Source organism: Linepithema humile, chromosome 1 (genome assembly GCF_040581485.1).
Source record: "Linepithema humile isolate Giens D197 chromosome 1, Lhum_UNIL_v1.0, whole genome shotgun sequence".
In the NCBI taxonomy this organism is placed as follows: domain Eukaryota; kingdom Metazoa; phylum Arthropoda; class Insecta; order Hymenoptera; family Formicidae; genus Linepithema; species Linepithema humile.
Window position 1 is genome coordinate 9,860,381 of NC_090128.1, and position 13,938 is coordinate 9,874,318.

The 13,938-nt window shown below is 43.6% G+C and overlaps 1 protein-coding gene across 3 annotated transcripts in view; it reads left to right on the forward strand.

Annotated features, from left to right (window-relative positions):
* The window catches only part of LOC105672861 (protein bric-a-brac 1-like), a 340,962-nt gene that overhangs the window by 313,676 nt on the left and 13,348 nt on the right, over positions 1-13,938 (forward strand). For all 3 annotated transcript variants that reach the window (XM_067359977.1, XM_012368048.2, XM_012368051.2), the window contains one exon: positions 6,314-6,371. In XM_067359977.1, the coding sequence (XP_067216078.1) occupies positions 6,314-6,371 (58 nt within the window). The remainder of the gene's footprint in view (positions 1-6,313; positions 6,372-13,938) is intronic.

Sequence of the window (13,938 nt, forward strand, 5' to 3'; positions counted from 1 at the left end):
TCGTTCCGCTCTCTTCGTGTGTCCCGTTCGGTTTATCGGACTCGCCGCAAGGACTCGACGCGGAAAAAGGATCAACCGGAGCTCGTAATTCGGCGGTGACACATGGCTAAAAGCTCCTCACCGATGGAAGCGAGAGAAGGAGCGAAAAAGAGATGAAGAAGAGACAGGGGCGCCGAACTATTATGAAATATATGTGTATTTTACGTTAAAAAATGATTTAGTATTATAACTGCGTCGTCATTTCGAAAAACATTGCCGTACAGTTTTTTTTATATTTTTTATTTATATATTACAACATTAATTAGTTATTCCAATTTAATCAATTCCATATTTTATCAAAAATTCATTCAAAAAGTTTATTTACATAAAATCACATTCGAATAATTATTTATAAATCTGAATAATACAATTTTTTTTTCAAGATGAGCAATTAATGTTGTAAAAAAAAAGATAACAAATGAGCTGATTATTAACGCATAGTAAAATAGAAAGAATATATCGTAACAGCATTCTTACTGCTAGATTCCTTCAGAATTACTCCGGCAAGAAATTATTTGACAGATGGAAGAGCTTCATCATCCGAACGATGAAGCGTCTATGAAATTTCGAAAGTTCGGCGCCTATGGACGGAGGCACACAGGGAGACAGAGTCGCGACCACCCTCAGCCCCCTCCCCCACCCTCTCTCTCTCTTTCTCCACTCGACGTTAATTTAGACGAATTTCATTAGAACAAACGAACTTTGCTAATCCGCGCTAATCTGATTAGAAATTCGCCGTGGCGCCGCATTCCGCCGTCGCGGCCGACGACGTCGGTCGGTAGCGTCGTCGTCGTCGTCGTCGTAGTCGTCGTCGTTGCGTCGTCGTCAGCGGCGGCGGCGGCGGTGGCGGCGGCGGCAGCGGCGGCGTCGGTAGCAACTCATCGTCGTCGTCCTCGTCCTCGTTCTCGTCCTGTCGTCTGTTGACTGAAATCCTGCGCCTATATCTCGCGCGCCCGCCTTCCACACCCTTTCCCGTCTCGCGTCTCGCCCACGCCTATATCCTTGCCCGGCAAATATTTGCAGGAATTAGCCCCCGGGTAACGACGACTCCCCCGTCGCCCCCGCTGTCTCCTTCCCCGCTCGGCTGTAAATCCTGTCGGCGAGAACGTACTTTCCTGCGCCTTCGTTTCTTCCCGCCGCTGACTCGCGGCGTCCGTCGCGATCGTTAATTGCGTCCCTTTGTCAACGTTTCAATCACCGAGTAATCAAATTGGCGCTGTCAAATTCATCACGCGATCGACACAGGCGCAATACCTCCGCAATTTTTATTAATATTTATTTATAATGATAAACTCCATGCATTTTTTATCAAAATGATGTGAAATTAACTTCTCATCGTGAAAAACATGAAGAGTATTATTGAATTTTTCCGACCGCATATATATTTTATCTCTTTTGCATATATATTTTATCTCTTATCTGAAAAATCGTTGATATAAAAAGGACATTTTGCATGCGATGATTTAATGGATTTTATTTTGTTTATTTTATTTTATTTTATTTTATTTATCGCGACCTTTCCCCAATTCAAATGAGCTTACACGCAGTCGACAATACAACGATTTTGCAATTTTTCATATTATTTATCTTCATTATTATCATAATGACATATGTTGATTTTACGTATCTTCAATATAAAATGGTTGATTACTGCAGTCAGAATATCATTTCGAACGTAATTTCGTCCAAATTAGATAAATCGGCTGTATCAATGTTTATTTACATATTTTCCAGAACGTGCTCGGCGAAAAGCGTTTTGGACGTATCTCTCTCTCGACGAAAGAAGCACAAATGCAATAAAGCATTGGGTATCGACGCGCAAATCGGGAGCTCAGCGCCCCGCGACACGACGCTAATTATTTTTCGTCGGAAATAACGAAGTGATAATAAACATTTAATACTAACATTAATAATGCCGCTCGCGATATTTCTTTGTGCGGCGCGGTGTGCGCGATTGTACTCTCCTCGCTCGAATCACGAAATCAGAAGTTATGCCCAAATGAAATATGCGTTTAATTCCGAATTATCGTAGTTATGTTATCAGAGATATTCCATATTACATCATTAATATTAGAAAAAAACAACAACTACATGTAGAATGACAGGGGATCGATAACGTAGTTAATCTTCTGCGAAATCATAGTGCATATCATAGTAATATAATAATGTAGTAATAGTACTGTCACCGGCCTTTAGCGATTATGTTGCAAAATTAATTTGATGTCGCATATATTATTTCACACGTATAGTAATTCAGACGCAAAAGTACGGTTTCGCAAAATAATATTACTTTTTTTAATTCAATGCCGAGGAAAGTTGAAGAAAAATTATCGATCGTACCTAAATCGCGCACAAATATCGTGCTCGCGTGAGGCGCACGTATGACTTTCGTCACTTCAATTGAAGTTTGCCGGTCCGAAAAAGATTAAAGGTGACTATAAAAATTACAATGGCGAGTAATAGCGCTCGCACTTTTCTCGCAAGGAAGTTTTCTCCTCCAGATCGAGTTTCCGTTTCCATCTTCTCGCATGCCCGTGAAACTTCGATGTAACGTGTAATTTCCCGTGTATACCGCGTTTATTTTATCCCGATACCCTAGGCGAGGCGTCGCGACGCTACCGAGGTGAGGGCTCGCCCGTGCTGTCGCCGGATCTCGAACGCGAAGAGACGAGAAGCGAATCTCTATCCGAGCCCGAAGAAGGCGAACTTTCGTTCAGCGCGACCGAAACTTTCCGGTAACTTGTTTCGCTGGAAAATAGCCCAAGTTTTCTTCACGCCGGCGATATCCCGAGAGCCCGGATATTTTATTCCCGACGCCGAGGTGTCGGGCGGTCGCCGTCGTCATCGTCTAATCCCGTGAACGAATCCCAAGAGTCGTCAAGTGGATTCGCGCGCACGATTTTCGAAAACGTTGCGTTGCGACAGTTAATCGCTCTATTAACACGTCATTATTTAGCTATTTTTTTTTGCTTATCATTTTCTAAAATATTGCAGTGATTAACATAATTTCGTCTTTTAATGTTGTATAAAGCCATAAATTGTCCGTTTAGACGCATCGACGGTTATCCGCGTACTGTATTTCGGAAACATCCTTAACAGCTTTCGGAATTCTCGGCCGCATCCCAACGCGATGAAGGAGGAGCAGCACCGCAACGGCGGCACCGGTGTTCGTGAAAAATTCAAGGCGGTCAGTCCGGTAATTTGAAGGCGGTTAATAGTGGGTGCATGCGATGCTGAAGAGAGGCAAAGAGCAACAGAATGAGAGCGCGAGAGAAGAACGGGGAGGGAGGATTCACAAGCGGGGTAAAATCGCGCACGAGCCCGGTGTGATATTTAATTCACGAACCTTCTCTCGGTGCCGCGGCCAGGGTGGCTCGTGTCTTCCCGTCGGTCGGTCGGGGATGAAAGGGGAAGACGGAGAGAATGATGAAGACGGATGTATCGGAATGAGAGAGAGAGAAGAGAGACGAGGGAAATGGAGGAGGAGAGAGAGAGGGAGAGAAAGAGAGAAGCCTCATTTCCATTAGCGGCATGCATCATACAGAAACTGGCCGGACTGTACACGACTGTACTACTGCATGTCGAAACAAATTGGGATGCAGACTGCTGCTGAATGACGCCGTCTCTGTGCGCCGTCGAGACGCCGCCATCGCCGCTCTGTACCCTCCTCGCGCGCGACTCACTCTTCCGAAGGCGATTTCCTACTTGCTGAAGTTCTTAAGCATCGTCACAAGAAGGCAAAAAATGTATAATCCTGTAATAACGGTGGTCAGTCGAAAACTTGCCACGAAATTAAAACGCGTGATTTTATGGAATGAGCCACTCGAAATAGAACATTTAATTACTTTCTCTCGTTGTGTATATAAAAAAAATGCTTTAGACATAATTTGAATAGTCTTGGAGACATTATTCCCAGCTACGAGGAGGAGAAAAATGTGATTCTTATTGGCATATGCTTCTGATTACTCTCGTCTGCGTAATAAGCAATTCTTTCATTGCAAAAATATACGCGAACAAACCCCATTCGCGTCGCATTCTTTTCGCGACGCCGCGAAAGTCCGTCGAACGGGATTATCCGCGAGAGAAGCGGTCGAACAGGCGTCGCATTCCGAGTGCAACGTAAGAACGACGGGACGGCCTGAAAAAAAGAATAGGGGGAGACAAAGAAAGAGAGATAGGGGAAAAATGCGGAAAGAGAGGGAGAGAGGGAAGGAGAGCGCGCGGCCGGGGGGTGGGCGACCGCGATATAGTATAGGGACGCTCGCAATTTTCTCGTCAATGCACACGTCAACCGGCACGTCGCGTATGCACTCGACTCGGCGTATTCCGCGAGCTGCACCGCAGAGTGTAGAGCGGAGGTTCGGGGGAGGAGAGAGGGGGGGGACACGAGACAATGAAAAATGCACGCGCCACGATATACTACTTGCGCGTCCAAGTTACAACTGCAGAGCAGGCTCAGTCTCTCTCCCACTCCCCTCCCGCCCGCCCACGCTTTTTCCCGCACTGCTTCCCTCTCGCTCTCTTGGTCTCACTTATGCGTCCTCCTACGGCACGAGCGCGAGCCTCGTCGGAAACAGCGAGCGGGCTGCTCAATAATTCTTTGTGTGGTTTAGCCGAGAGATGCGTGTGCACGTCTATTGACGCGGGGCTATTTCGCGAAATTGCCAGCCTCGGTGCCATCCCCCTCGTGTCACGACGCGACGGAGACGTTATTTCGCTGCACCCGTCGCCCACCGCCTTCCTCTTCGTGGTGAACACCCCTCCCCCTCACCTTACGGCGCCTTGCGCCGTGTCCTGATGACCGCGAGAAACCCCAAAAAACGATTCACGGTAACGACGACGCGACGGTAACGACGAAAAGGGTGCATTTTAATGGATTTGAACGATTTGGATTTCCTGCGATATAAACAATTCTCTTTTTTGTGCTTTTTGTGCGGAGTAACGTCCCCGCACATCCGGGAACCTCGCGAAGAACAGTGAAAGTCGTCTTTTATGCGCCTTGGCGTTTAACATAAATTGTTGATACGCCGATAGTTTCAATCCGTTTATAAGTTTTATAATAGACGCGGCAAGTGAATTCGAGCGCGGATGAACATTGGAATCTCGATGCTCACGAATAAAAAATACACTTCTAGTAGGTGGATGATAGTGCGAACACCCCCGCACGAGTATTCTTCAAACAGAAACGGCATTCAAGCTCCGCGAGCGGAGCTCGCGAATCTACGAAACTTTTCTCGACGCGAGTGTAAACGCGTGGAAAACAAAAAAAAAACAGGAGGAAAAAATGGAAGAAACGGAGCGGAAGGGATTTGTGCGGCGATCGGAGCGCATCGAGCGACCCTTAAAAATTGATTTGAAAAGTCCGGGCGAGTGCCCAGCCGGAAGTGTAGCGTACACGAAAAGCGTAGCGGCGTACGCTTGTCCGCGATATTGCGGAAATCGCAAAATCCGAAAGGTGGGTGTAGACGGGGAGGGCGTGAAACTTTTCAAATGAGCCAACTTTGCGTGTGTCTTGCGCTTTCGGCGTCTCGCAAACCCCTTTCGAAAGCCTCGCATATTAGCAAAGTTGTCGGCTGAGGTGAATAGCTTCGATTACCTTGCGTTTCCGATGTGCACAGTTTTTCCCTTCGGAGAAATTTTCACGAACTTGTGTTGATCCGTGTTGCGCGGCAAAAATGCGCCGAATCTCAATTGAGCGCAAATTGCTATAAAATTTTTATTTTTCAAGAAGCTGAGCTATATTATTATATTTATTTTGTCTCTAATGAAATGTTTATATTTTTATTTAAAAACTAAGTCATGTTCTAGGAAATGTTTCAACTATCAAATCACTTTAGATTTTGTTGACTATATTTTTTTCATTCACATTTGACTATTTCTAGACATTGAGTCTTCATTCTTTTAAATTGTTAACTAAACTAAAAATATAATGAATCGCTCGAGTTTAGTGATAATTAAAACATTTCTTCGAAGCTAGTTTTTAAATAAGGATTAACATATTTATTATGTAATTTATAATTAACTATTCAAAGTAACTCGTGTTTTGCGACGCTAAGCGCCAGCGGAGATTAAAATACTTTAACTTTCTCCCTCTTTCTCTTGAGCGATTTTCGATTAAATAATTATCTCAATGAAGCTCGTTTTGCTTTCGGTTAGAAAAAGAGATTGCCCGGATAAGGGATTAAGTCGTTTTCCCAACCGGCCGCTGGGAAAATCGCCACTAATCGCCGTTCCAGCACGCTGACGTCTGACCGACCGAACTTTTCTGTTTCAGGCCAAGTTGTTGGAGTCGTCCCACGCTTGGCTCGGCGCCTCCACCTCCAGTATAGCAGGTGAGTCCCGTTTTCGTTTTTCTCCCCTTCGTCTCGTTTCGATACGTTTCAGGATAATCGCCCTCTCGACACGGACGTACGTGGAGGCCTCCACGTTAGAGTGCACACACAGCCGCGCAATGTCTGGTCTATTTCTATACACAGGGTGTTCTCGCGGCAACTGCGCTTGCTTTCATCGATAGACGTAAAAAAAACTAAGATCAAAATTATGAAAATAAAACTGACACTACAATTATTTAAATATTTAACTTCAAAATATTTAGATATCCTGATAAAATATATTTGGAAATCGATAATCGAAATTATTGAACGTGCAGTAATGTTTAATTATTTGCTATTCGCTATTATCACATTTCATTGAATAATTGTTTTTCTATGATTTATACATACATAACATTTATCGTTGAAAAAAAGTACAGTAAATCCGAGACGCCCTGTACAATTTGTTCCGCAACATGTTTAAAGACTTGACATTTCCCTTCTATGTGTATCTGTCACATTATCCGCCGCTATATCTGTCGCCCGATCGGTTTCCGTAGTAAGTAGCGGCGGAACGACCGATCATCCCTTCCGAGTTCGAGAGAAGCTTTCCTCCCCTCAAACATCCCTCGAGGGTTGTCGACCGATCCAAGTTCACGGTCACGTTATTCCGTTCATTGAATCGCACAACTTCGAACACGACGAGCCCTGTTCGTAGTAAACGCGGACTCGTCGTTAATTTTCACGTCAGATCTTCCATCTTTAAGGGTGGAACATCTGTCGCTGTTCCCCTATGATCGATATCTCATTGCTGCCTGTTCTTCCTCCTCGGGCGTTACTTATACGAACGATAAGATTCCGGAAACATAGCCGTTACCTACAACGACGTCGTTGACGACCACGGGAGGTGGCAACGGGAGACTGCAGTGAGAGGTCAAGATACAGAGCCGAAGGTGGTGGCCGAGCAGCAATAAACGGCGAAGGGAAGCGGGCGAGCGCGGTCCGCGTCATTATCCCGGCAATAATAAAGCGCAGGAATGCGTTTTGCTTTAATATAGAAAGCAATTTAGATAGACGACCGAGTAGTCGACGCCGGCTTAATAGCTCCGATAACACGCCCGCGATTCGCAATGCCTAGCGTGCGAGACTCGCTGTAACTCTTACGCACCGGCGACCGCGGGCTCTTGCATGCGCGACCATCGCACACGCGTAAAAATACCGCACACGGAAGGAGAGAGAAAAAAAAGACCGCTCAATTTCGACTAATATATTAACTCGCGAATCCAAAGATAAACATTGTTTTAAATGCAACAATAAACATTCGCGCTTTTAAATGCGCGTCAGTATATTCGAGAGACACGGGAAGCTATTTGTAGTCCGTATAATTGCGTGTTTTTGTTCTATGAGGAGCGCCGGTAGCCGCGCGAATACTCGCCAATTGACGTAAACATAATTTGCATAAGCATATATTATCGAACTTCATAAAAATTCGTGAGTCGCGCGCCAGGCAGTTTCGAAGGAAAAATTGGTATATATTTTCAACAAACGCGTCGTCGCGCTGTTAACGCAACGGGATTTGCATTACTACGGGAATTTCAATCGGTGCAAAAGTGCGTCAAACGCAATTTTCCCAGTCGTATTCCCCGACTTCGATCCCTGATTCGCTGCAGCACGCTCGACCGGGAACGTAAATACGCATAAACGCGCATAAACGGCTGCAATACGCGTCTCGAATTGATCCCCGGGTGCCGCGCGTGCATACACGCGTGCGTGTTCATGCGTGTGTCCCGTACGCACGCGTGGGCGTGCGCTCTCCCCTCGACTCGCTTAAATCATTTTCTTCGATTACTCCTTGACTTCCCATGAGACGCGACCGCCGTCGGCTGTTTGCTTCTCTTAACGATCGCGTTTATTTATTCCGCGCTTTTCTCGTCCGCGAGAGCGTTTCTCGAAACGAACATCGGCCTTCCAGCTTCCAGCTCTCCGCCCGCGCCGTGAAAATTAGTAATTCAAAATCTTGGAAATTAAAAAACCGTGTTCGTGTATAATTCTCGTTAGAATAAAATTCACTTTAAATTCACTTCGCCGAAGGATTTGTAATTGAAAGAAAGTGCGCTCTTACCGACGCATCTTATATGTAAACGTCTAAAGTTTTCAGACGAGAATTTTTATCAGACAAGAGAATCATAATTTATCGCTATAGACTGAAATGATGAAAAATCTCTCCTGATACTTTGACCAAGCAAACCGGTAATCAGATTAATACTTCATTTGCGCGCGCCTTTTGAGGACGAGGCGATTACCTAAGCGTGATTGTCCGCTTGACGATTTGTCAATCCGAGAGAAAATGCCCCGCGCAAAACTGCAGGTTACACGCCCGACAAAACGCCATTGTATGATAATATTATTCGACGCGATTATTCCAGTCCGGATTTAGCTATGACGCCATTACACACGACATTACATATAGCATTTTTCTCTCTTTTTTTTTTTTTTTTTTTTTTTTTAGTTCAGCAACGATCGTTCCCGGCGGTTGCGGGACGATCGATTCGCGCGCGAAACGAAATTATTCATATTTCAATGCAATGGAATTGTTATGCAAAATGAAGACAACTTCCGATTTTTCGGTTTTTCCATTTCTTTCGCGGCGAGACATGTATATTAAACAATTTCAGCGATAGTACTTAAAATATCCATTCACACAGGAAGCCCCGGAATCGTTGGAATTGGTCGGAATATTGTTTCATTAATTTGTAAAATTCAAATGAAAATTCTGACGAAGATTGTCATTCCACCAAAAGAAGGATAAAAATTGAGTTTGCCGTAGTAAAACCGGTTTCGCCGATCGTATCGTTCGACGTCGCTTCTTCGGTTCTCGAGTTAATTTCTTCTTGCATAATTGAGCGCAATTCGCGGACCAGAAATCAGCGCGGCCAGCGCGGCGCCGCGACACCGCATAAATCGCATGGCCGACGTGAGTGACGTTAACTGCTGCTAACACGCGTGGGTGTGACGCGCTCTGTGGACCACACAGTGGCCGTTCCCGCTTCTCCCTTTCTCCCTACCTTCGTCTTCCCGTCGGCCCTTTCGCTTCGAGTTACGCAGCGAACCGCGCACGACTAAAGGGATAATTACAGTATAATTATAACAGGCCGGGATAATTATGGTTTAATATCGACGACGTAAAATATGACGGTCGAATCGAAATCAACATCTCTTAACGCGAAGCAGAATGCGCAATCAGTTCGCAAGGATCGTCGAAAACAAAAATCTATCTCAGCATCGCATTCCACTATACTCCTCTTATTCGCTGCTGTCACCTTCCCGTTTTATGACTAATAAGTTATTCCCCGATCGCTTGTGTCCAGGATAAATAAATCCTGAAAGTCTCATAATTTGTACCTGGTTTGATATATTATTATTCGAAATTGCCGCCTCCCAAGTTTCATTTTCTTTTTCATTAGCACACAAATTATGTTATTTACATAAAGTAACAATATATTTCTTAACATAATTTGCTATATCTCCTCTAATTAATAATCTGGCACTTGCTCTCTGCGCAAGATGCCAATGTTTCTCTCGTTTTTTCTTCGACATTATCTCCCTAAAACTTATCCGTCGCAAAACATTATTCTTCAATTTTTATTTTCTTATTCGCTTTGACTTCCTATTTTATTTTATTAAGTTTTTAATAATATACGTCCATTTTGAAAGATCCTCAACACAATCTCAAATAACATGCTTATTTTTCATTTTTCAAATTTTTTCGACCAACTATCTTCACCTGTCTTCTATTGGGTGTTTTGAAAATATCCAGAGAGAATATAGAATGACGCAAACGAGAGTGAGAGTGATATAAAGGGAGAAAGTGCTTTGTCAAGGCACACGAAGGCGCGTTTCATGCGCCGCCGATCTTCTCTCTAGGTGCGGCTTCTTTCCGCGGTTCTCAGCGCGAAACACAAAAAAAGTCGAGACACGCGGCGAGAGAGGTCGAAAAGAAAACGCTGACTATTTTTTAGCTGACTATACGAACCTGCTGAAGCTGAAGGCACCCACGTGGACGCGGCACGATCTCCAGGAGGCGATCGAGGCCGTGGTGAGCCAGAAGATGCGCTTCACCCAGGCGGCGACCAAATACGGCATCCCAAAAGGCACCCTCTACGACAACATCCTCGGCAAGTCCAAGAGAATGATGATCCTCGAGGAGGCCGGCCTCCATCCGGACGAGGAATCGGCCGTGCTCGAGTTTTGCTGTGACATCAGCGTCAGCCCGTACAATCGGCGCACGAAGAAGTCCCTGAATGCAATACTGAATTTTGTCGAACAGCTCAAACGGAAGCGCGATCTCAACTTTACTTTCACCGGGTTGTCGGGCTTCCGTTGGTGGTGGGCCTTCTGCAAAAAACATTCGATAGTTTCGCTTTATTTTAATGATGAGCATGAGAACGGAGCCGACTCCTCTTAACCGCTGCCGAAGATCGAGATCGCGGAGAGACGTGGCTTTAAAACGTTTCGTTGAAGAATATAAACGCGATGACTCATGTGTTTTATTACATTCTGTAAAAAGACATAAGAAACTTATGCAATAATTATTTATCACAGCATGCATAATATAGCATTCGCTCGATCGAACTGTCTCTCTATTTACGAGATCACACATAAATTAGTAGACATTTACTTCCACTCTTTATCCGATCCGACAGAATAATAAATACTCGATCTTTTTGATGATGTAATTTTTACGTAATCGCGAATGTAATCCGAACTGAGATTTCGCCACGTCTCTCTCCCTGTCTCTCAATCGCCACGACTGCGAAAATCGCCAGCCGGAAATGCGACAGCGATCCTTTTACCTCGCGGACAGGAGAGGAAAAATGCGGAAAATTTAATGTCGGCGACAACGAGTTCGTTCGCACAACATTAAAGCAAAGAGAATATAATAAGCCGGATTCGCGAGGCGGCATGCTGACGTCACGGCGTGACTCGCTATGCAACCTTTATTGACTTTTTTGACGACAAGATACACTCGCATTCTCGGACTGCAAGAAGCGGTGGCGCAGTTAAGGGCGCGTTCTGAGAGAGGTCACTGCTGACTAACGCATTCCGTCATCCCGAAATTAAATACAATGCCTTTTTTTTCAAAATTGTCGCAAATATCTACTCTTCAAGGGACAAATTGTAAAATTAGAAAAGAATAATCATGTTGCGTCGCGTAGCAAAGCGTATCTAAGCGAGGACATCTCTTTCAAAACCGGAAGCGTCAGTCCAAACGGGATAACGATGCAACGATTTTAATATCACTGATTTGCTCATCGTGGAATATTATTGAAATGGATTTTCAAGCTTTTCCAAAAAATATTTTCAATAATATTCCAAGTTTTTGGGAAGAACTGCGGTCTCCTAACTCGACGAAATTTTGAAAGATATCTTCTATATTGTGCGAGCGACACGTTTGAACATTTCTGATCACTGTTTCTTTCCATTCTTTTTTTTTTTTTTTTTTCTACTCCACTCCTCTTGTACAATTCGTCCAGAGCATGCGCGCGGAATCGACAGAATCGCGCAATCCGTAGACTTCAACGCGGAAAATCGCTGCACAAGCAGGGTCGCCGGAAGAATTTGCCTGCTAATTGAAAATCGAACGCCGCGTTGCGTCGCGTACGCGACCAATCGTGCGAAATAATAACGCGGTAAAATCGGGGGACTTTAATGGGCAAAAAATGTCTACGTTCGATTAAATTTAATATCCGTCAGAATCGATTGCATCAACGGCGATTAGCGCGCTTTACTCCCCCGTGGCAATGTTACTCGATCTTTTTTTTTTTTTTCCTCGGTGCCCGACGCTTCTGTAGTAATAGAATTTCTACGATACATTGCAATAATAAGAGAACTAATTCATTTATTTGTTAATAACTCGACTCGCCAAAAAGGCACGTGGAAAATATTTCCGATCGAAGCAAAATCAAGCGGTAATATATGAAATGTAAAGCTTTTATTAATTATTGAAATTCTAGTAATTTAATAAACACGAATTAGAAGCATAATTAATTTGTATGACTTCAAAGTATATCGTATGTTTATTTATTTTTACATTAATTACCATAATTATGGTAATAAATAATTTTTAACAATTTAATTCATGCGAATTGAGAAGGAAACAGTGTTGCAGAATCTGATCAAACGTGTCACTAATTTCGGGAGGTCTGCGGATCGCGTTCTCCTAAATCGTACTCGTAATTATAATCTAGCGTGTAATGAATTTAGTGCCTTCCATGCATCTCCGTCTTCCACATAATGTTAATACAAGACCGAGATATGCAAATTTTTTCGCATATATTTTGTACATATTTTTCAACTACCATGTATATCTCGAGTCAGCGGGACCAAATCGCCACTGATTGTGAGATCATTGCTCACGATGGCGTCGCAATTAGGTACTTTTTCTACGAATTTTACTATTAGCAAAGAAATGTTTAAGTTATTAACGTTGCCATGTGACGCACGTTCAACTCATATTTTTTTGCTACCGACATTAATTATAGCAAGATAATTGTTTCTAGCATTAAGAAAACAAGAAGCGTTTGCTGCGTAAAAATATGCGCATTTTTGTTAACACACATTCCAAAACCCAATTAATGGATAATTGCATTTGTGAAACGCGCACATATCTCTTCTCTTGTTAAGGCAACGCATAGTTAAAGTTGGAGGAAGATTAGAAAAATGATTTATGAATGTGGCGAGCAAATGGGTGAAGGAAGTATGTCACATACTTATGAAAGTTGATTTAGCGATGCGATAATATTTAATGAAGTTGCACAAATGTCTTGTGCATCGTGAGCATTATTTAAAACTTAAGCAAGCCGTGCGGCTATACGCGATGCCGGTTATTTAACGGCGAGCATAAATAATATAAACGTAATGTATGCGCGAAGAAATATTCCTAGATAAATGCAATGAAAGTGGAGCAAAGCAAGCGAAGTATATATAAAAGCTACATCTAAATATATCAACACGATTCGCGCCGCACGCGACTTAAGTGTTAAATCTTGATAACAGCAGATTATCATTTGGCTTATATTTATTCATAAAAATAACATACAGCGACTTTGCATGTTTTTTTTATGAATACGCATAATCCTTGCTTGCAATTAAACTCAAATTTGCTTTAATCACAAGCTGCGGTACGTATCTCGATACGTAGGCCATTTAAAATGATTTAATCGCGTTGCCTCCAAATATCTCACGCTAAAACAAGGTGTTCCTTCCTTACGCATTTAGTTCTCCGTTCGTGAATGATTTCCATTCCATAGCGCATAATGATAATACTTGAGAGTGACGACGCGACGAATGATATTAGATTACTTCCACGCCGAAGCGTGTCGCAGGACTGAGAGAGCGCGATACTTCCATCGGTGTACTCGCGTTGCGCAGGGGGAGGGGCGAGGAGAAAAAAACGACTCAATTACGCGAGCGAAGAACAGGGCGGACGACGTTAATAGGGTACGCTTTAGACGGCTGACTTTTTGCGGCAATTATCGACTGCGACGTGTACTCGCGTCGAGTATCGCGGGCAATAAGCGACTAATAT